The sequence below is a fragment of the Gavia stellata genome, chromosome 11 (assembly GCF_030936135.1).
Source record: "Gavia stellata isolate bGavSte3 chromosome 11, bGavSte3.hap2, whole genome shotgun sequence".
Taxonomy (NCBI): domain Eukaryota; kingdom Metazoa; phylum Chordata; class Aves; order Gaviiformes; family Gaviidae; genus Gavia; species Gavia stellata.
The window spans coordinates 27,962,845-27,988,147 of NC_082604.1; the positions used below are offsets into that span (position 1 = coordinate 27,962,845).

At 35.5% G+C, this 25,303-nt stretch overlaps 1 protein-coding gene across 2 annotated transcripts in view; it reads left to right on the forward strand.

The window, feature by feature from the left end:
- Positions 1–25,303, forward strand: part of IFT80 (intraflagellar transport 80) — a 54,733-nt gene that overhangs the window by 4,912 nt on the left and 24,518 nt on the right. The window contains exons 4-8 of one of the 2 annotated variants that reach the window (XM_059822520.1): positions 7,387–7,497; positions 9,812–9,880; positions 16,994–17,103; positions 17,665–17,754; positions 18,781–18,918. In XM_059822520.1, the coding sequence (XP_059678503.1) occupies positions 7,387–7,497; positions 9,812–9,880; positions 16,994–17,103; positions 17,665–17,754; positions 18,781–18,918 (518 nt within the window). The remainder of the gene's footprint in view (positions 1–7,386; positions 7,498–9,811; positions 9,881–16,993; positions 17,104–17,664; positions 17,755–18,780; positions 18,919–25,303) is intronic. The other variant, XM_059822521.1, reaches the window with a different exon arrangement.

Sequence of the window (25,303 nt, forward strand, 5' to 3'; positions counted from 1 at the left end):
TTAATGTGTTACATCCAGGAACTTGGCATACAGGTGACTTGGAAGAGCTGTATGGCTTGCTTGCGGAAGTTGGGCAGTCCTTACCCAGATCCTAACTTTTTATACCTTTGTGATAACGCTATTGAAGGTTTCAGAGTAAGTCAATTAAAATACCCTTTTGGTAGTAGGTAATTACGTGCCACAAAGAAGCAGATTGCATCCACATACTAAACTTAGTTTATGTTCTTTTGTCAGTGGTCAAAGATCTTGGTGGTAAAGCTGTATTTCCACACAAATGGTAGTGATGGGAGTTTCTCAACACTGAACTCAAAGCAACACGCTGCTCCAAATCTCTGCCAGCTTTTTCAGGCAGAGCAGATCATGGTTGATTGTTGTAGAATGTTCCCATCAGGATAATAAGGCCATCTGCCCACGACCCTGTTGATAGCTTTTGCAGGGACCTATTGATAGTTTTAATGGGGCTGATGGATAATTTCCAGCTAACTTCTGCCCATGTTTTGCCCAGAACTTTGAATGTGTGGGTCTAGTATGTTTACTTTGGTGAGGGGAACTTACTGTAAGCTTTTGGCTAGCTTAACAGTGAGCTTGATTTGGAACAGGTTTGTTACTGGGCATTAGCAGTCTGGAGCTGATGCGTCCAGCATGGCTTTCTGTACAGAGGAGGAGACGCAATACGTATTTGAAGAAGGTAGAGGAAATTCATTCATTGCAGGAAATTTTGGTGATTTCTCTGACTTTTGGCAATAGTTGTGCTTAAAAATTAGGAGGGCTGAGAGTTCAGTTCACAGAGTGGAGGCCAAGATTTCTTCAGGATATTGAGTACTTCCTGAGGAATAAATGCACTGAACTTATGGAACAAAAGCAAGACATCTTTTGGCCAGAGTCTGAAGGTTGACTCCCTATAGCTTCCTAGATAGATGTAGGGAGGGAAGATGAGGAGGGAAGTTTGACCAAGTAGAGTCGTAATTTTTGCAATACTTGGTGCTGAATTTTAGGCAGCTGGGTTTAATGAAGTGTTGCTGGTAGAGGTCTTAAGGTGGAAATGGAAGCTTTTCTGAAAGCTGAAAGGAAAAGTCATTTGTATCAATTTGCATGCATTATAGTATTGTGCTTTTGGGAGGGCAGAGTTTACCTAAATAAAGATGTTCATCAGTAAGGCAATCAATGACCAATATTAACTGAACTGATTTCTATGGGATTTGTATTCTTTTCCTTTCAATGATAAACATGGGCTGGAAGGATTTTGGTAGGTCAGCCAGTGCTCTTAATTCCATGCTTTTTTCTCCTTTCTTTTTCTTTCTCGCTTTTCACATTTGTATTTCTAATGTCCTGTTTCTGTAGAGTTCTAAATTGTATGTGTAAATAGTAAGCAAAAGAGCAACTGTAGTCAGTCAGATCTTTTGTTAATCTATTCGGTCAGTTTTCCAGTGTTACTAAAATAGTATGCTAATATTTCATGTTCTGCTTGAATAATGCTTTGACAGTTGATTGAAGAAACATGTAAGAGCTACTTCTACCTTTATGAAAAAGATGACTTTTAAAACTCTGCTATGCAATTTTTCTCTCTCATTTTTCTCTGGGTTTTGCATCACTAAGAAATGAAGGGAAAAACAAATTGTATTCGTAGAAGTGTTTAGAGAGGTTGAAAGTTCTTTTTTTTCCCGAAATTTTAAAAATTAGCATGTTGCAGGAGCTGTACGTTCGGAAGTACTTTAGTCTATGTGTGAACCCAGTGCAAATGGAGGTAAGATATCATAAGTGTAATGTCTAGTAGGTATGAATGCTTTCCCTTCTCCTGTAAGTGGATTAAGTGAAACTGCAACAGAGAGCTACAGTTTAGGAATAAAGATTCATGAATAGTACCGTGTATAGGTAGGTAGGCCCGGAATCTTTTCCAGGATGTATTAGGACCTTTGCAATTAACTACTAGAAGTTGGATTATTTTAAGTGACCTAAGTCAATGGCAGAGGTTTAAAGTGAGGGGTTCTTACAGCTTAGCAGATGACTTTTCTTGCTGCTCAAGATTTTAATTGTGTGTGACCAACAAATTCTAAACCAGTCCCTTAGGTTGATCTGTGTTTTCCTCAATAAGACTTTTGTGTTCATTTGCATATAACTTTTACCAAACTTTTTTTTGTCTTACCTAAAGTTATCATCCTAGGATTCTAGCTAATGTTGAAGTACTTTATGAAGATTTCAGCTACAAGACATAGCGAGAGGAAGGTCAGGAAAAATGCTGTCTCCTCCATAACAGTAAAAAAAATAATTAAAGATTACCGAATGAGAAAAAAATTCTGTGAAACATGTGCGTGATCATGTAGTTATATCTCTGTTAGAATTCATATGCACTTGAGAGGCTATTATTGTCCAGCTTTTGGAGATCAGCTTGATTAACTTTCACTTTCTTTTAATGCAGCTGTTTCTTGCTTGCATGCAGCATAACCTGTTTTGGCTGTTTTTGCCAACTTTATTGCCGTGGGGTGTTTGGGGTTTTTTTCTTTTTTTTTTTTTTGTTCTTTTTAGAAATGTGCAGGCCCTTCAGATTGTCCAGTTCTCAGCACATCCCTAAGGCTTATCATCTGAATGGTGTTGTAGCTGCGATAGGTATTGTCTGATCAAAGTCTGCAATCCACTAACTTCCCCCTTTCCCAAGATGACACATCCTTTAGTTCTTCAAGCCAGTCCCTGATCGGTTGTTAGATAATTTTGTATTGTTCAGTGAGTCGAGTTTGTATTCAGCCCTTGCATTCCTTCTGGACATCTGGAGCCTTTATTGCTATTCCTATCATTAATTTGAATGCTACTGTTTTGCTAGCATAGCACAGTGCAAAGTAGAACTGAGCTTTGCTGGATGAATTGCTGTTAAAACTAAACACGTTATGGTTGTTAGCGGTAGATACTCTGCAGTAGGAAGATAACGTGCGATATTGTGGAAGGAAGATAGGATGTAATTTCTGTTCAAGTGAACAGAGTAAATCCCGATTTGTTTATATGTTTATAAAGTGCTAAATGTAAACAAAACTGGATGAAGAAACTTTTTTTTCCTTAAAGGTCTGTTCCCTAAGAAAATGAGACTTCCATGACCGGTGTTGTAGGGGGACTGGCTGGCAGGTAATCAGTAACTTTGGAGCTCCTTGGTGGGTTTTATGGAAGGAGGCAGCTACGTGGTGGAAAAATGCCCACTGAGGGGGCAGCTGTGGCGTGGGCTGCGGACATTTCACGCAGGGAGGTGTTGTTATGCTTACCCTCACTGAGGGGAAACATTCAGCTGGGGTCCCTTCTTAGGCAGTAGGGAGCCCAGCAATAAAAGTTGGTTTGCTGTTACTTATGGAATGAGTTATTTTTGCCATAATTAGTTCACAGATCACAAAACCTGAAATATTCAGGTTTTGCACAAGATATTTGCACAAGTTACTACTACATTTTCTTTCTTAGAGGGATTTTCTACCTAGTTAACTGTTGTTAGGAGTAAGGGATAAGCTCTTAGCATTGATCAGTAAATTCATCCTGAACATTCAGTTTCTGGAAAACTGTTCATGAGGTGTATTTGCTAAAAAATCATAGGATTTTTTCTTTTTTTTTTCCCCCCCAGTGAAATCAAAATACAAAAAAGTGCTAACGTGATTTGTGAAAAAATAAACTTAATGTAGAAAATTTCCAAGTTTTTATTTCCTAGTGTAACTAAGCACTTTCAATAAAGGGAAGTTACCTTGTAAAGATTTTTTTTTTTGGTCATATGCAAGTGAATAATTGCATTGTAAAAGTGCATGAACAAGTTTTGTTGCTTAATTGCTATTTTCTAAAAACCTTACTTTTAAAAATCTGTTTAACTGTTACTTGTATAGCATGCCTTCCGTGTCAAGCCTGCAGTTTTCCTGCAACAGTCGTTCTCTGTGATAAGGATTCCTGGAAATTCGCTGAATCCAATGGAAAAGGAGTATAATGCCTTTACAGGGTTGCATTAATTCCTGGTTAAACTCCAGATGTTTGTGAAATTAGAGCAAATGTAAATTTAATCCTCTTGGGTTTTCTTCTGAGTTGCATCTCTTGTGGGATATTGTTCTTTTACTTCCTACTTACATTGATCTTCTTGCTGCTTTTTTACAAGAATAAAATGCGCAGCTTTAAACTGCTTATTAAGCACAAATCATAAGTGAATAGACATATTTTTTCAACTTCCTATGCTATTGATAATTTTACATTAGGTCAGCATTTAAGAGCCTATGAAAAGTAATGAACGAAACGTAAATGTTTTATATTCTGTATTTGAATAGGCTGCTAATCTCCCCCTTGAAATTCCTCCAAAACTGGAGAGTCACTTTAAGGACAGCTTCTGGCTTCAGTACTTAGTAACAATAAAGGAATAGTATTTTACAAATCTGAGATCTAAAGTAAGGTTAAGTTAAATCACTTCTATGTACTCCAGGCATACAGCTAAAATTTTCCCTTTCTTAATTGTGCATAAGGCAGTAAGTTCTAATTTGCAAGCCTCTACTACCTCAATGTTAAGTTGAACAGAAGGCAGAGAAATCCATCGAACCATTGCTTTTGGAGCAACCTGTATGTGTGAATGCAATGAATAAAGCAGTATCTAATGAGTCTTATCATTTGACTGTCATCAGTTGTAAATTCATACGTTGGAAACGTAACGACGTTGCAGGAGTAAGGATAATATCCATGAAAACTTGATTGGGCCCTGTTCTGTATAAGTATTATGATACAGTTTTTAAATGCATGATTACATTTTTTCCAGATGAATTCTATCTTAGTGCCTAAGGTGGACCTGCTTTTATATGAAATTGTATTCTTTCCTGCTAGGCTACAATTTGCTGTTTCACTATTTGAAAGATGCCTTGTGAAAGAAGTGAGAGCTTGTGGAGGAGTGGGAAAGGATGCAAAAGATTGGTAAATGAGTTGACTGTTTCCCTGTATAACAGGATTTTATCCTGTATTCTGTGACATGGCCCATTGTTTTCCTGATAATGTGACCTAACCGAAGTATTCAGTTGCTTGCCAACTGTCTTGTTCTTTCATTTTAATTTATTTTTTCTCTTATGTGTTGAGGGATTTGCTTACAGAAGTATTGAAGTCTCACGGATTCTACCTGGGTCAGTGGAAGCTATTGTTTCAATATACAAAATGCCATAGAATTCTTTGTATCCTTACAGTAACTCTGAACGTTTCAGATTGGATACTGAAAGTTGATGGATGCCTTTGAGTAACATCTCTGTGTATGTTAGCTCCCGATTTGCAAAGCTCTTCTTTTTCTTTTTAATTTTGCAAGGGAAATTAGTGAAATATGTTCATAATGGCTGTGAAGAGCTCAGCCACTTAATGATGAATACTGTAGGTGATGGCATGAGAATATTCATAGTCCTATGATCAGATTAGTTTTAAGTATTCTGCAACGAAAAAGGTCTTGGCTACAGATTGAACAAGTACACTATGCATCGAAAAAAGACAGGTAATCAGAAAATAAAACATGGTTTTTAATGTATTATTTTAAAATCAGAAAAGGCCATTTTGACAATTGAATTGGAGAAAATAGCATTTAGCCATTGAATTCCTGTGAATCTAGTTATTGCTTATAAACAAAAAATGAGAATCTCAGCCCTGAGAGATGTTCTGTAAAATAACTGATACATTAATGATATAAAATATATAAAATATATTTTATAATTATAACATTACATAATGAATTAAATGTAGAATATCAATATGAAAATTTTAGGAAACTAAAAACTGAGGAAGAAGTGGTATTAGTAATAATATCAGTTCTGTTAATTCAGAAAAAAATGGGCTTAACTAGCTGTTCAGAGTACTCTGGTAGAGATGAATATAAGTGATAAAGAAAAGCAAAAATGTATAGTTGTGTATGATATTTAAAATGGTCTGTTCAAATGAACTGATTTATACAAAACATTCTTTTTCTTCAGTGTTAAAAATCTTTTGCTTGGAAATCTTGCACTGGCAGAGATTTAGCTGGATGATTGTGCCTTTTTGTTTATCTACTTAAAAGTAAAATGAAGACAAAGTGTGATTGTATTAATTTGAGTAATACTATGGAGAGCCCTGATGTATGTTGCATGGTTATTTACTGAATGCTTTTTCTTTGTTTTCAGTCTGGCTTTGTTTTTTGCTGTTGGGGGTTTTTTGTGTTTTGTTTTTTTTAAATTGAAGTGCAAAATAAAACATGGGAAACCAGAACACAATAAAAGTTGTTTCAAGGTTCTGGCAGTGCAGGCCACCTAAATTTTGCCATCTTGGCTACTGTGATTTGAGTGTGCACGTAGTGCGGTGGTGTCGTGCGTTTTTACCTTCCACACAGTTCATAGGTAACTGTTATCACCTGCATACACATAATGGTCTTGATAACGTGGTCCTTTACTGAAATAGTCAGGTATTTAGTATCCGATTCTGGCTTATCAGGTATGGTCTCTTTTATAATTCATATTCCCAAGCAGGATGTTATTAATGGAAAAATTATCCCATCTTAAGTGATGGAGCATTTGCACACACTTGATGTGAGGTATCTGTGTACTGTTTGTCTCAGAGAGTTCTGGTCACTTTCGAAATTGCTTATAGTGGCTCACTGGCAGATTAGATAAAATAATTTTAAAAGAGTTTTGGGTTTAAAGTAGTTAATTTGAATCACTGAACTATTCTAAGCCATGCATTTGTTCTGCCACATGTTTTCAAGTCCTCCTTTGTCTGCTCTTTGGTCCAGTTTAAATTTGATCTTCCTGGATTTAAGCAACATCCCTCATTTGGAAAGAAAGACTTCCTCATGCTTCTGTTGAAATCATTAATAGCTTTGTTTTTGGCTTCTGTGAATTTCCATAACAGCTCCATAATGCAAGCAGTAATACTTCCTCAGAGCAACGCACTCACCGATGGTTAGATTGTTCTAGCTTCTCCATTATTCCTTTGGTGTTGAGTGATTTTTTTTTCAGATTGTGAAAAAAAAAAAACAACAAAACAACAAAACAAACCGACACAACACAAGGACTCTCCTGGGCTGCAGTGTGTATGCCTTTGTTTGTTAGCTTTCAGACAATGAAATAACATCAGGCAGTTTTGTCCCCAGAGAGACATGCAAACTTTAGAGGGGTGTAACAAAAATGAAAAGGCAAAACAAAGATTATACATTAAAAAAAAATAATACAGCATTATAGCTAGTTTACAAGCAGTTCTTCTGCAAGAGCTCATTTGTTTGGGCTAATCGTAGCTGTGAACAATATAATTGCATGTTTTCTTCTTTTTTATTGTTGTTGGTTTCTTGTCTTGTTTTGTGTATGTATTTTTAACAGAATATAACACCATTACAGTCGCAAATACCGATTCACAAAATTAGATGTACTATTTGTATCTTGAACTTTTGTTTAGGAAAGTTCCACTTGATTTCAAAATTAGGACGAGTAGAGAAAAGTGTGGAAGCACACTGTGGAGCTGTACTTGCAGGAAGGTGGAATTACGAAGGAACAGCACTGGTTACAGGTAAGCATTCTTAAAGTAATGAAGTTTTTTGAAAACTAAAATAACAGAAGAGCTCTTTCAAAATAAAGCCTCTTTTTTTTTTAATATACAAAGTTGACAAGCCATGAAGAAATGTAAGGGTACAAAAATACAGTATTAAAGAAAATTTATGAAAAGTAAGTGCTTTCAATAAGATGTAGAATGTAAGTACTTTATGGGATAAATACAATGGAATGTTTTGGAAAAATAATTTAATCCTTGACATATGTTTAAAAGATGTAATCCCAAATTTCATAGTTTCTATTGTAGTTACATTGAATTTGAACAAATAAAACCGAGTCTGTTTAGTGTTCACACACCGGTCTAGCTTGAAATTCTCGTGAGAAGGGGGAAATGGAAACACAAAATCAACAATATAAATTAAGTTAGCTATAATAAGTTACTTTTTTTTATGTCTTCATTATCACTGGGCTTATTATCACCTTGTTTAATAGAAGTTAATTTTGCATTATTTGATTAATGCTGGTTTAGAAGAATGTTGTCTATTTTAATGAATAGAAGATCTAGTAAAAACATTTATCTTTTTTAGTGATCCTATTTATTAGATATCATATTTACTTGAAAGTAAATGTTTTTAATATCAGAGTTCTTAGATGTTTTTGTGGATGTTCTGTACTCCATAAAGGAGAATACTTGATTTTTTTTTTTTCTTATCTGTTACAAAAAAGGTTGCTAAATCAGTACATTTATGCCCCTGCACATGACATTTGAGGTTTTTTAGCCAGCAAAGTTTACTGAGGCCTCATCAGCATCTTGAATGCTCCTGTGCTTCTCTTTCTTAGTTGTTAGGAGTGGTGTAGATCCAGCTGCAGTCTAACTTGCTTCTCTATTGAGGCTGGGAGAGTGATCTGCCAGTGTCTGCATCTCTACATGTCTTTTTGTCCTAAATCTTTTGGTAATTAGTTGCTTTTGGCATTTTTGTCAAAAACTTCTATCTTGATGTTAAGGGGAAGCTAATTAAATTTCTTGTGATAGACTTCTCCTTTATGGGATTTCTGTTGGTGTCAGAATTTTCTGCAGCCTCCTGTTGATCTAGCACAGCTGATTTCTTTGGACAAATTCCAACTCAGTCCAGAAGTACTGAAGATAATTTTGGATCTGCTTGTTTCCAGACTCAGTCTGACTCTAAAATGCTGCTTCAAGGAACTCTGTCTGGCATGTTCCTCTGAAATCCCAGAGGAACAGAAATATTGTTCTTTTTAAAGACAGATTCACCTCAGAAAGTTCTCCAAAGAAAAAGTCAAAATTGCCTTTTCAATCTCTGTTGGTTTTTATTTTTATTTTTTGAAAGACTGCATGGCAGTTATGGGGGCAGTATGGGAATTCATCGCCATATCCAAACAGTGTACTCTGAGAAGAACAGCTACTTTTACACCGCTGCTATACTTTGAGGAAGAGTGAATCATTGATGATACTGTATCAGTTAAAATATTCTTTATGGCTGTATTTAACAGTATCAAATGTGCACAAATAGGATTTAAAAAAAATTTTTTTGTTACACTTTTTAAACACTTAAAAGCTACATCGTCCGGATATAAAAACCTGACATCTGGTAAGTAAATTACCTTTGAATGGAAGAATGGCATTATGTGTCCAAGTGCACCTTTTTCTTCATTAGTTGAATCTGGGAGGCCTAAATGAAGGCCCAGAGCTGTATGTTTTTAATATGCTAGCACACTAGGAAATCTGTGTTCTTAATGCATACGTAACTATGCTGCATAGTGTATAAGAACTTAAGCTTTAATAAGTGAACTAAGTTTCTTGGTAACACGCAGTTATGTTATAAAATTTAAGCATTCCAGACGGGGCCTTCAGTTATCTTCAGTTTCACCATTTATCAACTGTGAAGCCTCCAGTTTAATACATAAAATCTGCTCCCACTCTCTTCGGACTCCTCAGAGACTCATTTAATCAGCTGCTGGGCCATTGAACTGTAAATAGATGAGAAGTACTAGCAACGCTGAATAGAAAATACAGAACTTGGGATACTTAAATAGTGTTGGGCTTTCTCTTCCCAGGAGCAGCTTCAGATAAGAAGACTATAGGGATTTTCAGGAGAGGAAGAGACTTGTTGGTAATAGCACAAGAACAGTCTTAAATACTTTTTCCTTAATATACTATCTATTTGCATGCTAGGAGTATTACATAAACAATAGTTACCTGTAAGAAGACCTGGACTTATTTTAACTCTAGTGTTTGCTAGATAAATACAAGTGCCATGTTTGTTAGACTTATGATTGCATTTAAGTTGATGATTTCTGTGGTAACTTCACAGTTGGTGAAGATGGCCAAGTGAAAATCTGGTCTAAAAGTGGAATGCTGAGATCCACTTTAGCTCAGCAAGGTAAGTTAATTTTCTTAGCGCTCCATTAGAACTTTTTAATTTGGGGTATTACGAAATATATTTAAATAGCAGACTGAAAATCTGGCAGTAATTGTTTAAGGATCTTAAGGCATAGATAAACTGAACTAAAATGAAATGTAAATCATAGTTGAATATGGGGGGAACTGGATTTTTTCAATTTAAAAGTATTGCAGCATTTTTGGACAATAGTGTCAGTTCCACCCTAAGGATTCTGGAGACGCTAAAGAATTAAAAATAAAAAAATCCAGCTTTTAATACCAACCCACAGACTCCCCTGGTGAAACTGAAAAAAAAATCTCTAAAAGCATTGCAAGAATGCTTGAAAGATGCAAAGTGCGTGTAGGTTAGTTCCTCTGAACTTTAAAACTCTTAACAGCCTATTCATCTATTTAACCCAGCAACTAATTTCGTATATGCAAACAGTCCTACTGAAGTAAAATGATACCTGTGCTTAAGTTCTTCGTTGAACTGGGACCATGGAGACCTAACCTTGATCGTGGCTTTGTAACTACAGTTTTATGCATACTAGAGCATTCCAGTTATTTAAGTCAAATTAAAATCACGTTATTGTGAAGTGCAACAGTATAAGCTGCAAATACGTATTTATACAAATGATGTTTGATATTTTTAAAATGCTATTTTTTACTATCATAATTGCTAACATTTTTGTACTATTTCGGTGAAGATACTGAGCTAGATTTTGTTTTTCAGACTTCATACATTGAGATCATGTGACCTTTTGACATTTTTTAAGAAACCACATGCACCTGGGGTTGGGTTAAATGTCAGACCCTTATCTCTTTCTAAAACAAATTATCTAAATTCTTTCAACCTGTTGAAGGCATTTTAACCACAGGAGTGAATGTAAAATGCATTTCAATTCTGTTAAGGAAGTTCATATTCAGATGTAATGTTTTTTCATGCTTACAATGTAAAAAGATAAGCCAACTGAACTGTAACTTTTGGAAAAAAAAAAAGGTTAGAGCACACACTCTTTACTATTTCTCAGTTGATATGTTTCAAGGCTTTTTATGCTTAATTGTGCTTATTTGAGGTTTGATGAAGCTTATAAAGTAAGAGATGTTCTAGTTTGAAATATGCAAGCTGAATTCTCATTGATTTATTAGAGTTTCTGGTACAGTATAAAAGTACAGTTAAGTCCCCATGGAATAGTTGTCATCTTATCTTCAAACACAAATACAAGAGCCTGTGAGGCTCAGAAACCCTTTAAACTTTAAATGTATAGGATCAAATTCTGACAGGCCCCTCTGTAAGCTACTGACGTACCTGGGATCAGGATAGGATTCTGCAGAAATTGTTATGTTAAGAGAGTTATATAATGTTTGGGGTAATTTTTCACTTTATCATCTCCTTGAGAAATGAAAAGATTCCCATTGCTAACATTCTTTCTACTCATTCCACTCTTTGTATTAGAAATAAATTTTCAGGCTCTTATCTTTGGATGATGGTCCACATGCCTATTCTATCTTTGGGTTTTTATTCACTACAAAAACATGAACATACATTTTTCCTTTTTTTAGCTTTTTCGGTACTTATATGGAGCGCTCTGGCCGTATGTCCTTCCATCGTGCCGATGCACGGAATAAAGAGTGTGAACCCATAGCCTCTACTGCATTCAGCCCCTAGCCATAATATTGCTGTTATGGCTGCATTGTTCTTTGAGCTTCATCTCGCTTCTTCATCCTTAGATTATCTTAATATTCTTCCTTTTGTTCCTTCTTTTCCTTAAACTGAAAGCTTTTTTTAGAAATGCTGTATTTGCAGTCCTTTGGGCTTCCAGCTGACACAGTGCACTGATACGTTTTGATTTTTTTTTTCCATGGATGTCTTTGGTGGGTAACCCACAGCATTATGGTTAAAGCAGGATTTCTCTGTGTATTCTGTGATGTATACATTGCAGCAAGACGCTGTGCTCAAAGTGTCTGTGTTCCTTAGGAGAGAGCCACAGAATTATGAAGAGTAGGATGTGTAAAGTGTTGAAGGTCCACATGTGCAAGAAAACGTGGCTCTACCAGCACAAATTTTTGCAGTGCTTTGTAGACTCTGACACTAAGATTGTTTGAGGTGAAGTCTGTAGTGTCAGTGGTGCCACCTGCACTAACTGAGTCCTTTGCAGGCCAAACATCTGGTTAGTAGGAGCAGTGCTGAGTCCACAGTTGCATAGCCTCTCTTGAAATGTCTGTCTAAAATTGCTACTGCTGAGGTTCATAAACCACTGGCTCTCTACCCCTCCACGTCCTCGACAGAGTCAAAGGTATTGGTCGAGCTGAAAATTAAGTAGAATACAGGTGTGCCTTCCTCACTACAATCAAGATTATTCTGCAGCGCCATTTCTTTAGCTTATCCCACTAGTGAAGCTGACAGCTTTGCTGATAACTTCACTCTTACTCCAACATCTGAGAATCTTCAGGGCAAGCAAGCAAGTCTGCCTCATGGATCCACCCTAAGCATTCCACAGCTAGAGCACCTGCTTCAATCCTGGTAATTATTCTGGTATCCCTAATTCCAGTCAAGACAGGAGTAATTGCTTGTGGGAAAGTCGTATTTTAAATCCACAGGATGATTATATTTCTTGTGCCGTGAAAACTGACTTTCTTTAAGAGCATTTGATGAAGGACATCACCATAACCTTTGTGAAAGTACACATACATTGTGCAGACCAAGTCAGTGCTCTCCATGTGCTTTTTGATTCTCATTGAAGCCATGACTTCCCATTATAAAAGAATATGACACTTATTTATCATTTAAACATCATTATCCACAGACCCATTGTTTCTGTGCCACACATTCTACCATTTACCTCACATGGATCTCTAATTCTTCAGGTGATTGCTGTCACCTTTCTTTCAAATTGAATTTGTCATCTAGTACTCTTAAGGCCATCTTTCATGAGTACTTACCATTTGGCCCTGCTGACTTTCTGATGGGCTTCCAGTGACTAGTATGCTGAGTAAGCACCAAGGACTAATTTGAATAATTGCTGTATAGGTTGCCTTTTTTGTTAATGGAAGCAAATTCACAACATTTGCAATGTAAACTGTTTCATTCCATGTTTATTGTGAAGTGGAACTTAGTTTTTTAGGGACAACTGTATTCCAAATTGCAGGTCCTATTTTTTGTGCTGCCACAGAGAGACATAAAATTGTCTGAATTAATGTTTCTACTCCTGTGAAAGTAGGAAGTCTCACACAGATTTGCTGTTGTAATTACTGAAGTATCTGCTGTGGCTGAAAGCGTCAGAGTGACTGCTCTATCACTCCTGCACTCAACCCTAGCTCTTTCTCTGCTGTATGCGTTGACCACGGGAATGATTCATTGGGGATTAACATCTGCTAGTAGAGCACTGAGATGTGAAAAGCCCCCCCTGTGTACTTAATGCTGATGTTCCTTCTTCAGATCTTCTCTCAGTTCACCTTTTCTGCTTTTCTCACTTCTTTTCTCAGAGAGTATTGTTTCTTGAAACTGTTGATCACCAATGCAATTCACTGCAGTTTGTCTGTTCTACTGAATTTTTCTTCCCACAGCAATGCAATGTGTTGGCAGTCTTTTCCCAACCAAGTTCTTGTTAAGTGCAGAAGGAAATGAGTTAACTTAGCTCCTGCTGTTAAGCCCTGGAAATTGTGGTTAAGTAGTCAGCCATCATAAAAAAGTTAAACATTTGGTTTAAATATAAAAGTCTTCTGATTGTTAAATCAGCATTAGAGCAGGACAAAAATTAGTTTATTTAGAATTTCTGTACAGCTGGTGACAGAATTTATGTAATTTTCAACATAAATTGCTGCCAGTAGGAAAATAGCTAGTGCCAGGTTTACTTAATATATGTTGTATGTTTCTATGAGTTGTCTCCCATAATGGTTGATGAGTTAAAAAAAAAAAATACATAACTCTGTATTTCTAAGGAACATAAAATAAATGCCTTCCTAAAAGAAAATACACAAAGTACGGAAATATTCAGGAGCAATTACACCAGGTCTCAGTTTAGAGTTTGAATATTTGGAAGCTTAAATCAAGTTTAGTGTGCTGAATTGATGTGGCCGTAATAAAAACAGTTTTCTGTTCAGAGGGAAAATTCGAAGGCTTAAGTGGTAAGATATTAGATGATGTTAGGACGGTTGGTGTAGCAGTTCAATTGCTTAAGTATCTAAATCTCATCAAAATATTCCTGAGTCATTTTTTGAAATGGAACTTAATATGCGAAAAGTGTCTTTGAAAATTTTACCCTGTAAAAGCATTTTTGAAGCCTTTTGGGGGGTTTTGTTACCATAAATGATAGATGTACAAAAAAAGTTTTATTTGCTCAATTTTAATTCATTTGATTAATTTGATACTTAGTTATTAGCTGAAATATGCATGACTCCCCAAGAAGTGTGTATCTCTGAGAATTTAGGAGAATTTCTTTCCTTTTTCCTTTTCTAAAATTACAAAATTGTCAAATGCCAACATTTAGACTGTAATAATTGCTCTTTCTGAGATTTCTTGTTTCTCAAACAGAACTTTTGGCGTACAGTTCAGTTGTGCTAATGTAAGTGTGCCATTAGTGCCGCTTGAGGTTCATTGGGCTATTCTGCCTATCCTCCAAATCTATTCCAGGAGATTGATCTCGTGCAGGTCCTGTGTTGTATCTGTAAGCTCCACAAGGGTATCTCAGAGGTGTGTCACATTGCTTAGGTGCTTGTGTTTAGACAATTGAATCGTGTCTTCGAAGGCCTCATTTCTTCCAGTGAGAATATTACGTCTGCTAGAGAAAAACAGATGCCTGAAATAAGACTTCTCTTTCTGATTTCAGAAGATGTGGAAGCAAGTTTTACAAAAAGTGAAAAGAATGGTCTGACAGGGACTTGTTACACAGTCTCCCTCCATGAAGTTTTATATGCACTGTTTCCTTGTCTTGTAACATTGAGGCTGTGCTGAAACTTGCTGTCCATTGCTACAGCACTGTGATAGAAATAAATGTTTGGACATGCACTTAACTTTCGTAGTTTTATTTGCAAGGAATCAAGTAGCATAATACTTCGATTCTTCTTCTTCAGGGGAGACTAATCCTGTCAAGTACTATGGAAAATATTTGCATAGTTGGCAAGTCTGATTTCCACCCCCCCCCCCTGCCCCCCCGGATGCTATTTCCATGTAATTTTTTACTTTTTTCTGTTTTCAAAAAAGGTCATTTGAAAACTGCAACGTAACATGATTTTAAAACAGAACAGTCAGCTTTATTCTAGATACATCATTCTGGAGTTTTCAATCTGCAAAGAAATTTTTTCAATTCATTGGGAAAAATCCGTGAAGTCTGTGGCCACGCTTTCTGGTTTCATTTGTTGTCATTTGTTTTGTAAGTTGCTTGTGTATTGGATATTTGGGTTTTTTATATGTGCAGCAAAACAAAAATATGCGTTTTGTTAGGGCCTTAATTATGAAGCCTAAACATCTTACAAAGAATAATTTAGGTGCAATACAAGTCTTTTTCTACCCATGTTTGTGTTCAGTCACACCATCGTAGGTGAAAAGAGCTATTTTCTGATGTCTATTCATAAGTATTAAGATGATTGTTGTCATGTTGATTTTCTGTATCTCTTAAGTGACACTTGTGAATATAATTCCATAACAGTGTAAAAGATTAAGTAAATATAAAATGCAGTTGTTACTGTTCATTTTCTGGAGTTGTGTAAAACTGTTCACTTACAAAAATTTTTACAAATTAATAGCATGGTAAATGGCAATAGGTAATGAGGTTTGAGAAAGATGCAATATTAAAAACACGGTATTAAAATGATAGGTGGTAGCATGGTGGACCATCTACCTGACCCCTGGTTTTAAATTAGGTATCGGTCAGCATCATAGCCAGTGGTCTCAGCATTGGATTTAATCGTATTGTAGGTATTCTGGCAAACAAGTTTGCAGGGATTTCAAGGTAAACATGAAGTGCTTTTGTAGGTATTTGTAGGAAGTGTCTACAAACTAAACAGATAGCAAGAGAGAAGATCTGACAGCTGGGCATTGGAGGCTGACTTTCTGGACTGATCAGTTGGGAAGAGTTAACATTTTAATACTGAATGAAAGATGCCACGATGCAAGGCCATGAAATAATAGAGAAAATGGTACAAATGGAAAGGGCAACATAAATCTTTGTAGTGTCCCAGTTAACCATGAGCCAGGGGATCAGTACATCAAGGTGAGAGAGAAGCACCTTAAAGATGAAAGGCAACCCAAAGGTGAGAAGGACAGCCTCATCTTATTTTGCTCAACTATATTTTTGAATAAATTGGTCAGATTTTTATTTTTATTTTAAGAGTGGGAAAACAGAAACAATTGGGAGTATATACATGAGGTTCAGTGAAGCTGAAGAAACAAAATTGTCTAGTTATGGAGATGATTTGACTGAAGGAGAAATCTTATAATAGAAGAAGAAATATGGTGATTTTAATTCTTCCAGAGGTGGTTTTAGAGAGAGCATGAGATGAAGAAGCAAGTGGTAAATGTAGTCGGAGTCTGCTCGGACAGACCTTGTAATAAAATGGGTAGGTCTTAAAAGTGAAATGATGCATTGAAAAAATTGATAGGTACAATATGAGAAAAGGAGATACCTATAGCAGTAGTAAAGTCATACACATTTTCAGTAACTCAGATGTAGTATTAGACAAGCCATCAATTGTTTGTTTTGTACAGAGATGATCAGAGTTACATTTAGAGGGGTCACACTGAAAGTGGTAGGTGTTTGACCGTTTCCTCAAGTGAATTTGCTAGGACTTCACCCTATGTATTTTTATTTCCTTGAGGAGTGTTGGAAGGGTATGCAGCATGAACTAAAGTCTTCAGAGTTGTCATTCTGGGTTGTGTCTGTCTCTTACTGCTGTTCCTATGGCTGTCTAAAACATGAAGTGAACCAGTAAACATGGCCATATGTGCAGTCAGAAGTGCGGAGGACAAACGGTTGCCCCTAGTTTGGCTTTCTCCCACTCCTGAATTTTTGATGTATGACTTTAAGAAACCAGTTTGAAGTGGCTCTAGCAGTTTCTGCATAGTTTGATCAGATAAGTCATAAGAAATGTTTTCTTTCTTTCTTTCTGTCTGCAGGAACACCAGTGTACTCAGTAGCCTGGGGACCTGATTCTGAAAAAGTTCTCTATACTTCAGGGAGGCAGCTGATAATTAAACCTCTTCAGCCAAATGCTAAAGTTTTGCAGGTATCATTAATACATTAAGGTTGTCTCACATTTCCATGTGAAAACTTTTTTCAGTTATCTAGAGTTTTGCCAAACATAAAATGTTTGTGCTAAAATTTTCCATGCAACACGTGTACTGCTCATTTCCCCCCTCCCCCTTTTTAGTTTTTTTGAGAATAAGGAGATTGTTCATTTCTCTAAACTAAAAACTTTTGACAATTTCTGCTGTGGATGTTCTTCAGGCATGTGATTAAGCACTTTCCTTTTTGTAAAGAAAGAAAAAGCAAAATGATACAGAAGTCTTTCCCTTTTGTTACGAAAAGGCAAAAAGATACAGAAGCAATCGGTTAGAAAATGCTTTTAGTGCAGATTGTTATGCTTTCATTCTGCCTTGTTCAGGCTGTATTTAATTAATTTTTCTGCAGAAGAGATGACATGTGTGCATTTGTACTGTTGGAAAACCTGGTCCACATTGGAGTGTATGAACACTAGTAAATGATGAATGATAAATATTAAAAACGGAAATTGTCAGACTTGTTGCATCTATGTTTAACTACTTTTTTTTTTTTTTTTTCATTTCAGTGGAAAGCCCATGATGGACTTATTTTAAAAACTGACTGGAACTCAGTTAATGATCTTATTCTTTCTGCAGGTGAAGATTGTAAATACAAGGTGAGTACTGGTTAACTTTTTAGGAGGAACTGAACGACCGAAAAAGATATTAGGCATTCTGATGTTTTCTAATTTTAATAACACTTGGAAGCTCAAACTGAAATGAGAAGTCTTTCAGTTTTCAAGAAAAACTTGTTACCTAAGTTGTTCTATTTGTAAATACATCTCACTCTGTCTAGTAGCATAAAATTAGAAATGTTTTTAAAAAAGAAAGAAACAGCAGAATAAAAATAGGTAAAATGCAAGTGAAACAAACGCCAAAAGGGAAATATGTAAAAATATTGAAATGATTACTTGAAATAGTATAAGTTATGACATATACTGGAAAAGGTAATGACATATAAAATTAGAGGAGATAAAGCTACTGTTTTCTATTACAGGAACATTAGTGAATCCCTTAGGAAGTTTTTTTTAGAATATTTGGTATCCAAAATGGAAAGCACATATTGTGTTTTTTCCCTTAAGTGGGAACTTATTTTTAATTGTATCATGTGGTGGTTCTATCATTCTTTAAGTGTATAATGGCTGTGATAAAAACATACACAATTAAGAAATAAAAAAAAAAAAATATCAAAGTGTTAAAATCAAATTACTTCACTCTGTGAATTGGCTTCCTGGTATTCTGTTGGCTTCAATCAGTGAGAATATCTCTTTGGTCTGGAAATTTGCAGAGGTGCCTCAGATTGCTGGGAAACGAGTGCAAATAGAATAAACCTTGTGGTTATTTTACAGACTTACAGTAATTTGCAGGAAACAAAACTGATGAGTTCAAAATATTTTATACAGAACAATGTAACATTTGCCACAGCAGCAATTGCATTAAACAAACCAATATCGATTAGGAACAACCTTTAATGAAAAGTGAACTATAATATATGTGATTTTTCTAGTTACACAAAAAAGTCACTGAAATAACTTAGTATATTTCTGCAACTCCTGTGATCATGAGGGAAAATGATAGCTCTAGAATAAGTAAAGGTATGCCCAAACTATGTTCATATAGATATATATTTAATTTTTTTTAAGGTTTGGGACAGTTATGGACGTCTACTGTACAGCTCACAGCCCCATGAATATCCTATAACATCTGTTGCCTGGGCTGTGGATGGCGAATTATTTGCTGTGGGATCTTTTCATACTTTGCGTCTATGCGATAAAACCGGGGTAAGTAACAACTCTGAGAAATAGCAAATGTGGAACTGTACAAATTTATTGATAATACAGTAAATATTCCTGAGGATATACATGTACAGGTCGGTATTTTTATTAGCAAAAACTAGTCATGACTTCCAGCACCTTTCTACTGGGTGCATCTGGCTAAGATACTGCCTTCTTGATCTGCTTAGCTGCACTTCTAAATATGTTTTGGGTTGGATAATTTTTTTTTATTATATTTTGCCTTTGAGGACATTAAATTTTTCTGTGCATTTTTTAGATTTTACCTTAAAAACACAAAGAGTTTACAAGCATCTCTTGTAAGGCAATCATTAAATGCAATTATTAACCATAAAAAGCAAGGAGTGTATAATAATAACCTATTTTTAAAAAGGAGGTAGAGGATCAATGCCCTGTTCTTTTATTATTTAGCTTTTTTTCTTAAAAAATACTAAGAGTTGACAAGCACATCTTATGAGGAGATCACAAAATGCGATTGTCAGGCATTAGAAATGATAAGGCTAAAGCAGTAGTAAAAGAGGAGCTAAGAAAACATTCATGCTTCTACTTCTGATGGCTAGACAGGCACAGTTTTTCAAGTTAAAGAAATACTTTAATCCTCTCATCTGAGCATCTCTATTACTTCTTAAATCTCTATTACTTAACTGTTGTGAGAGAAGAAAGGCTCCTAAAGGAGATGCCTTTCTCTTTTTTTTTTTTTTTTTTTTTTAATTTCACTTGAAGCTTTACTCCCAGTTTGTTCTCATTGACCTAGGGTTTTTTTCAACTTGGTCTCCAATTAAAATTAATTTAATGCAGTTCCATCTTCCTTCATTGGTATTCTAAGTAAGTTAGCCCAGAGCACAGATTGACCTGATTGTCCCTGTGGATTTCCTGTGGTTCTGCAACTTTTTGTCCAGACTGGTGTTGCATCAAACCTTGCTGGTTTGGGACTTTTATTGTCCCATTCTCTACCTCTTCTCTTGTTGCGCTTGTTGCTCTTTTGCTCAGATTGGAAAAACAGCATTTGCTGTGGTGCTTTCTGGCATCTTCAGTAGAGCATGGTTCTCCTTACCATGAACTTGGACTATGTGTTTCGAGTATTTTTACATTTGTGAAGAAGAGCCTTTAAAAATTATATGAGAAGAGGCATGCAGGGTAAGATCTCTGAGTCTTGATATTTCGCCTTCTATACTGACTCTGGTTTTCAGTGATCTTCGCTGATGGAAGTAGGGATTGCTTCTATTTTCTGTGCCTTTTCCTCTTACTTGCTTTGAAAAATTCCTAGTGCTACTTAATCTCTATAAGTAAAATTTGATGATAATTGTCTTGAAAGAAAACAAAAGTACTCACATGCAATTTTCTTTTGGAAAGTATTAATTTTCCAATTTTGAAAAAAGTTGGTTTATTTTGATATCTACATTTTTAATATTTTTATGTTAAGGAGATTTTTAATACCTGTGTGTTACAAACACACTAGAAAGTTCAGAAGAGTAAAGTAGTGAATAGAGTTGGAGCCTGAGGTAGGAACTTGCACAAAAGATTGGGGTACCATTTGCATAGGTAAAAAAGATAATGAAGTAAAGATATTTCCTGTCTCCTTGGTATAAGGCTGGAGAGCAGATTGCAATTTCCATCGTTTAATGCTTTTCATCGTTGAAATTATTCTTTTTAAAAAATATATATCTTGCTGTTAGATTTATCTGCCTCTGTTTTGTTCAGAATTGGATACTATTTCTCTTTGCAGAAGAAAATGGATAAATTGTCTCCATACATACAGTCATAAAGATTGTGCAGTTGTGCCTTAGCTGTTAGAGGATGGGACACTCAGATGGTTGTTAAGTGGCTACATCACCAATGGGGACATCTTTTCCTCTCCCTGGCATTCTTCTGGTTGGGTTAATGTTAGGCATTGAGGGTGGGATTTTGTCATTATCTTTAGCAGCTCGGTGCGCATATATGCTGATACACTTGCTGATTCCCTTAGAAGGGTCCTTTAGGATGGCCTCAAAACTTTTGTTCCTAGGCAAGGTGGATAGGAAGGTTTTTCTCCATTTAATGTGCTACTTAACTCCACTTAAAACGTTATTAAAGCAGTAATCTACCCTGACTGTCGCCCTTCCATCTTCCTGTATAAATATCCTGTTGTAGAAATGTTTATATACATATACCCTATTTCACTTGATGAAGCCAGATAAGGTATATTTGTATAAAGCAATTTATCTTAGTATAATTCCTTCTGTCTTGGGCTACATTATGTAACATATATTGATTTAAACAATCAGACTAGCCATTAGTATTTTCTTCTCAAAACAGCCCTCTTCTTCCACAACCACTTTCCATCTCCTTTCTGAGTACTGGGATCACTGAGCGATATCAGCAAGTGGTAAACTGAAATAAATATACACTTGTGTGGGTGAGGCCGACAATTTAAATTGCATTTTGCGCTCAATATAGATTTATGCTTAAATGTGGCAGAGACTGGTGCAGCGGAAAAGGAAGAAAAATATTAGATTTATTTTTCTGCTGTCATGTATGCTGTTTTGTAGCATATAGCTTTTGTTTCTGATCCCCAGGGCCTTACTGTTTTTCTTGCTAGTTATTATGTAATATAATTTACTGTAAGTATGGTTCCAACTCCTGCTAGCTGAAAACCAGTAGTTTTTTAATCAGCATTTAATGTTGAACAGGCTTGTGGACTTTGTTTGAAATTTTAATTCAGTAGGTTTATTTTTCCATAAAATTAAGGGTTCTTTTACCTGGTTTATTACTCCACTCTTAAAGAAACAAAGACATATACAGTAGCGAGTGCCGGATGCTTTTGTCTGTTTAGCAGCTAGCAATGATAATTTATTATCTTCAAAAGTCACGATTTTTCATGAAAGTTTCTTTCTTGACATTAAATGTAAATAGTTACTAAAGAACTAGCTTTGCTAGTATTGAGGGAAAAGGAAGACTGATTCACATACCACCGGAGTGATGGAGTTTGAAGAGAACCAGACCTGGCTTTTACTGGTCAACATAGACATTTTTATTATGTCTGATGTAATGGAGCTGTATTGGCAAATTGCTCCTCAGGGAGCCATCAGGCGATATATATATCATTAACTCTTCTCTAGCATGTGTGTTCAGTTTGGGGACATAATTAAATTAAATTCTGTTAGTGTATGTTCTTTTCTCCTATTCTTTTCTTTCTACCTGGATACTTTGTTCTAGCAGCTTTATGTTAAAAAACTACAAACATAATTGTAACTTTTATAAGTTTTATTTCTTCATTTAAAAATCACTTTTGCTCCGATAGCATTATGTATCTAAAAGAAATTATTGTGACTAAACAAAATATATTTAATGTTGGAATTTCTTGCCTGCTTTGGTGTCCATGATCATTAATCCTGCAGAGTGTGCTAAGATTAATTTAAAAGTATATATATTGAAATGTAAAGCTGGATGTATTGATGGATAGACTTTAGCCTTCCTGGTGTTCACAGCTTTTCAGAATCTAATCACTTGGATGGAGGGCAGTGCTTAAAAAGTTCATTTATGTAAGCTATTTCCTGTGGCTCTGCATGCTTCCCTTGACATTACTGATCAGGTCAAAATATTTACACAGTAAGAGATGGTAAGAATGACTGAAATTCACTGATTTCCTCCTTCCCCACTCCACTCCCACATAAGTATCTTAGAAAATGGACCATACCCATCTGCTCCAAAGACAGGTTGCTTTCCCAGTGCCTTGGAGAGTGTAGAAGGATAAACGATAAAAAGCTTTAAAGTGAAGCAGGGTGGTCAAATGAATCCTTTTAAAATTGCCAACAAAAGTTAGCAAAGATGGACATCAAATTTATATTTTAATAACACTGAATGTATTTATGCATTTGTTTTGGGGAGGCCTTTTAGATTTTCTCCCATTAATGATTTATTTACCCTTAATGGGGATTGATCAGTTTGATTTGATTTTTGGTTGTTACTTTTCAAATTTATTGTGCTGCACTTGTTGAACATTTTTTCTGGTGATGTTTATCTACAGTCTGTTTTCATAAATAAATTGATGTTTGTTTGACTGCTAAATCTTGCCCTGTGACTTACTTTTATCTTGATTTCATCACTATGCTTAGCAATGTAATGAAAGCAATTCTCTGCAAAAATCTGCAAGTTCTTGATTTTAAATGATTATGTGCATTCTACAAACTTTCTCTTTTATTGCAGAATGAATTGTGGCCATTTTACTAGACTGGTAGTTTGTATATTTGACTGATTCTGTTCTACGTGGCTTTTTGTATTCCATGGCTTGCTCCATGGAATGTCTAATTTTGCTAGAAATTCTATAAAAAACTTTTGGAAAACTTAATAAAATGTAGGGAATATTGTCTAATATCTATAGAAAAAAGAGGAAAACATTCTGCAAGTGTAACAACTACTCCTCACCCGCCACCCCATTTAAAACAAGTGTGAATATGGTGCTATGGCTAAAAAATATTGAGCTTTGTGGTAACATGTTTCTATTCAGCTTTTTCTCAAAAAGAGAGACTTGAACTTAATGAAAGTTGATTACGTTAATTTGATGTCCAGGGTTGGTTGTATGTTAAATAATTAGAAGTGTTTGTCCTTTTTTCCTTTTTTTTTTAAACTATTGACAAATGAGGGGAAAAAGCATCTGAGAATTTTAAAATTACAGTGTAGCAGATATCTACAGAGAAGCTTTGAAAATCATTTAAGTGTCTAGCATTAAAGCCATGATTTTCATGCAGGACAGTAAATTGTATGACTATTGTAAAATTAACAAAATTTATCCTTTAAATTAACATTAGATATTAGACAACTATAAAAGAGAGCAAGATTTTGAAAGTGAATGTACACAGTGCATATGTTTTCATATTACTCTCATAGTGCTGAATTGTCCTAAACTAGAGCACTATGAAAACCCAAGAAAATCTGTTTTCTATAGAGTTACAATGAGCTTTGATCCCATTACATTTAGTTTTAGTCTTGTTTCACAGAGATATGCATTTGGCAGTGTAACAAAAATAAGATTTTTTTTCTGTGCTGTCTCTATTTCATCTACCTTTATTAGCAGTCATGATCCTGAATTCTTTGTAGCTCAATAAAAGAAAAAATATTACAGATAGGTTTCCCGTGGAGTTATGTTGTTGACCAATTCTTTCCAAGTTGGCATATTTTAATTTATTAGAATTGGCTAATGTAAATTCTGGAAGAAAATGAAAACATGTGGATCATCTATGGAAGTAATAATCTATTTAAAGAACTACATCAATGTTTCATTTTCTAAGGTTAAGAATTTATATGGGACAGTTTGTCATGCTATTTTTAGTTCTTAGGTCTAATAATTATGAGACTGTGCTTGGATTTCAGGAGATTTTTAGATATCCTCTGTTTGGCTTTGTACTTCTAATGCGCAGCCTAATACTTCACCTGGAGGTCATGGCTTAGTTCTTGATAATTCACATTAATTACTGGGGTCATGTCCAACAAAAGTTTAAGAAGGAACAGGAATAGTTCTGTACTTTAATAGTCGTGTCAAGGGTAGTTTCTCCTCTTCAGCTAAATCGCCCTGTATTCACATGTAGCACTGGATTTCCTTACCTCCAGTTATGCGTATTGTCTCTGATTTGTAGAATCTTTTGTGGATTCCTGTGTGGTAGGAAGTGAAAGTCTATATTGTAAAATCTCATTATATTTTATAGTCAGTAAAATATCTAGGGGGGGTGTATATAGGCATATATACATGTATATTTCCCATGAACTAATTCCATATATGCGTGCAAATTCAGGTGTTTAATGCACCTAAGTACGGATTTGCTTTGGGTAATTGATGTTTATAATCTTGTAGGATCCAATTTGCCTTCCATTACATCAGAAAATTAATAGTAATTTTTTGATGAGAAGCTTCTGGGCAGTTTGCACTAAAGTGTGGGTTCATCACTCGGAGGTAGTGAGAGCTGATTGCCAGCTTTTAATGGACATTCAGGCTATAATATATTTTCAGATGTCACTTACCTCTGCACTAATGTGAAATGCCCTGTGGGGCACAAGGAAAACTGAGCCTTCACTTATTAAAAAAAAAAATAATAAAAAAATAGAGGTCCTCAGTTTCAGAGGACCTGAAACTTTCTTTGTCAGACTTGGATCAGAGGCTGGTTTTAGCACACTCGTCTTTGGTTTATATCAATTGGGGCATAAAGGGACAGGAGCACGTATTTGCTGATTCCTGGAATGGATTGTGGGGGAGATTGCGCATTTTCTTTTCATAAACAAAGGCAAAATAATGGGCGAAGACTATTATTAAAGTCAGTGGATTAGGTATGCTGTGTAGATTCTGACATCATGGGGAGGTTCAGCAGTATCAGCTTTAGTTCAGCTTATGTCAGCATTCCCT